The following is a 1,435-nucleotide window of genomic DNA, read 5'->3' on the forward strand; positions in this document are numbered from 1 at the left end:
GCACTTCATTTTCTGATAATATAAAAAGTATCCACGGCATTTTTAGTCTTAATTTTTGACTGAGATTTTTGCTTTCCTTCAGCATAAAAGTACGAGGCTTTTTGGACGGGAAAAATGAATCGCCGATTGACGTTTGGTCGGCTTTGATCAACTGGGTAACGGTCTCGACCATCTCTTGAGCGCATCAGCCCCTTTTACTTTGCAGCACTTGGCGAACAAAGGCAATAAGAACAAAACAAGCAGTAACATAAATCAACACTGATTTTATTATTATTTTACAGAGGCAATCTCAGCGGTAAGAAAACTGTCTAAGCAACGAAACCGCTGTTCTTACCAGTAAATGCATGTATATGAAAACTTCGCATTAATTTCTGCCTAAAATGTCTACAAAACAATATACCGTCCCGTTAATCGTAACAGCTGCATTACTTCTGAAGATGTAAAGCTCTAACAAAAAGGAATCCGCCAATAATAATAATACCACTGAAAATCAGTGTTGATTTAACGTTTTTTCCTGAAATGAAGGTATCATTCTTTGACAAACTCAGTTCTGTTTCCTCCTGAAGGAGCAACCTGCAAGACAATGAAACCCGCACAAATAAATTATAAATTTACTACGCTGAAGTGTTGACCAGTAACAAACAAAACATGTCTTCTGAGGCAAGACTAACTCCTCTAGTGTCTAATAATAACACAGCCATTTTTTAGTGGCTTGACCTGTTATGACTTGTGTGTGTAAGTTCATGGTGTCAGGGTTAGTGTTTTGACATGTACAACAGAATGTCAGTAGAGCGAGGCCAACTGAAACCCGCAATGCACAGGAAGGAAGAAACTCAACCAACATATGCTTCCCCATTCCCACATAGGGGCCAACACCCACAAAACCAAAAAAATTACCAAGGGTGCAGCATTAAACATTTTTTGTCCAGGTTGAACTGCAAAAAAATGAATAACCCTTTGAATAAACTTAGCATCCTTGCCTCTTTTTAAAAATCCAGTTAGACTATCAGAATTGTTTGTAACAGGACAAATTACAAAACCTATAAACCAAAAGGAGGTAACCAATGAACATAATGCATGTGCATCCAACTCTGGACATACACAACTACAATAAGATATCATTGCTCTTAGTCTCCTGAAAATCACTTCAAATTGAAACTTGCTCCCACTGAACTTGATTAGCTTCGCTGTCTTCATATAGAAACTGTATTTCAACTTTTTGTAAATATTAAAATGAATAACTATGACAATAATGATAGTGATGACTTTAACTCAGAAGTGTAAGCTGATCTTAGACTAGTAACAGTTGACACTACAGCTGACCCCGCTGTTAGGTATATTTGTATGCAGAATTCAATGTGTCCAGTACCAAGGTAGAGGAGTGGGGCGTTTGCAAACGGAGCAACTGATGTTCAAGCGGGGTACACTTCATCTG

At 37.9% G+C, this 1,435-nt stretch overlaps 1 protein-coding gene across 1 annotated transcript in view; it reads right to left on the reverse strand.

Annotated features, from left to right (window-relative positions):
- Positions 1-243: 243 nt before the first annotated feature.
- LOC138008252 (small ribosomal subunit protein eS27-like) overlaps positions 244-1,435 on the reverse strand; it is a 7,722-nt gene continuing 6,530 nt past the window's right edge. Inside the window, exon 4 of the mRNA XM_068855523.1 lies at positions 244-573. Coding sequence (XP_068711624.1) covers positions 545-573 — 29 coding nt within the window. The 3' untranslated portion in view covers positions 244-544. The remainder of the gene's footprint in view (positions 574-1,435) is intronic.

The sequence above is a fragment of the Montipora foliosa genome, chromosome 6 (assembly GCF_036669935.1).
Source record: "Montipora foliosa isolate CH-2021 chromosome 6, ASM3666993v2, whole genome shotgun sequence".
NCBI lineage: Eukaryota > Metazoa > Cnidaria > Anthozoa > Scleractinia > Acroporidae > Montipora > Montipora foliosa.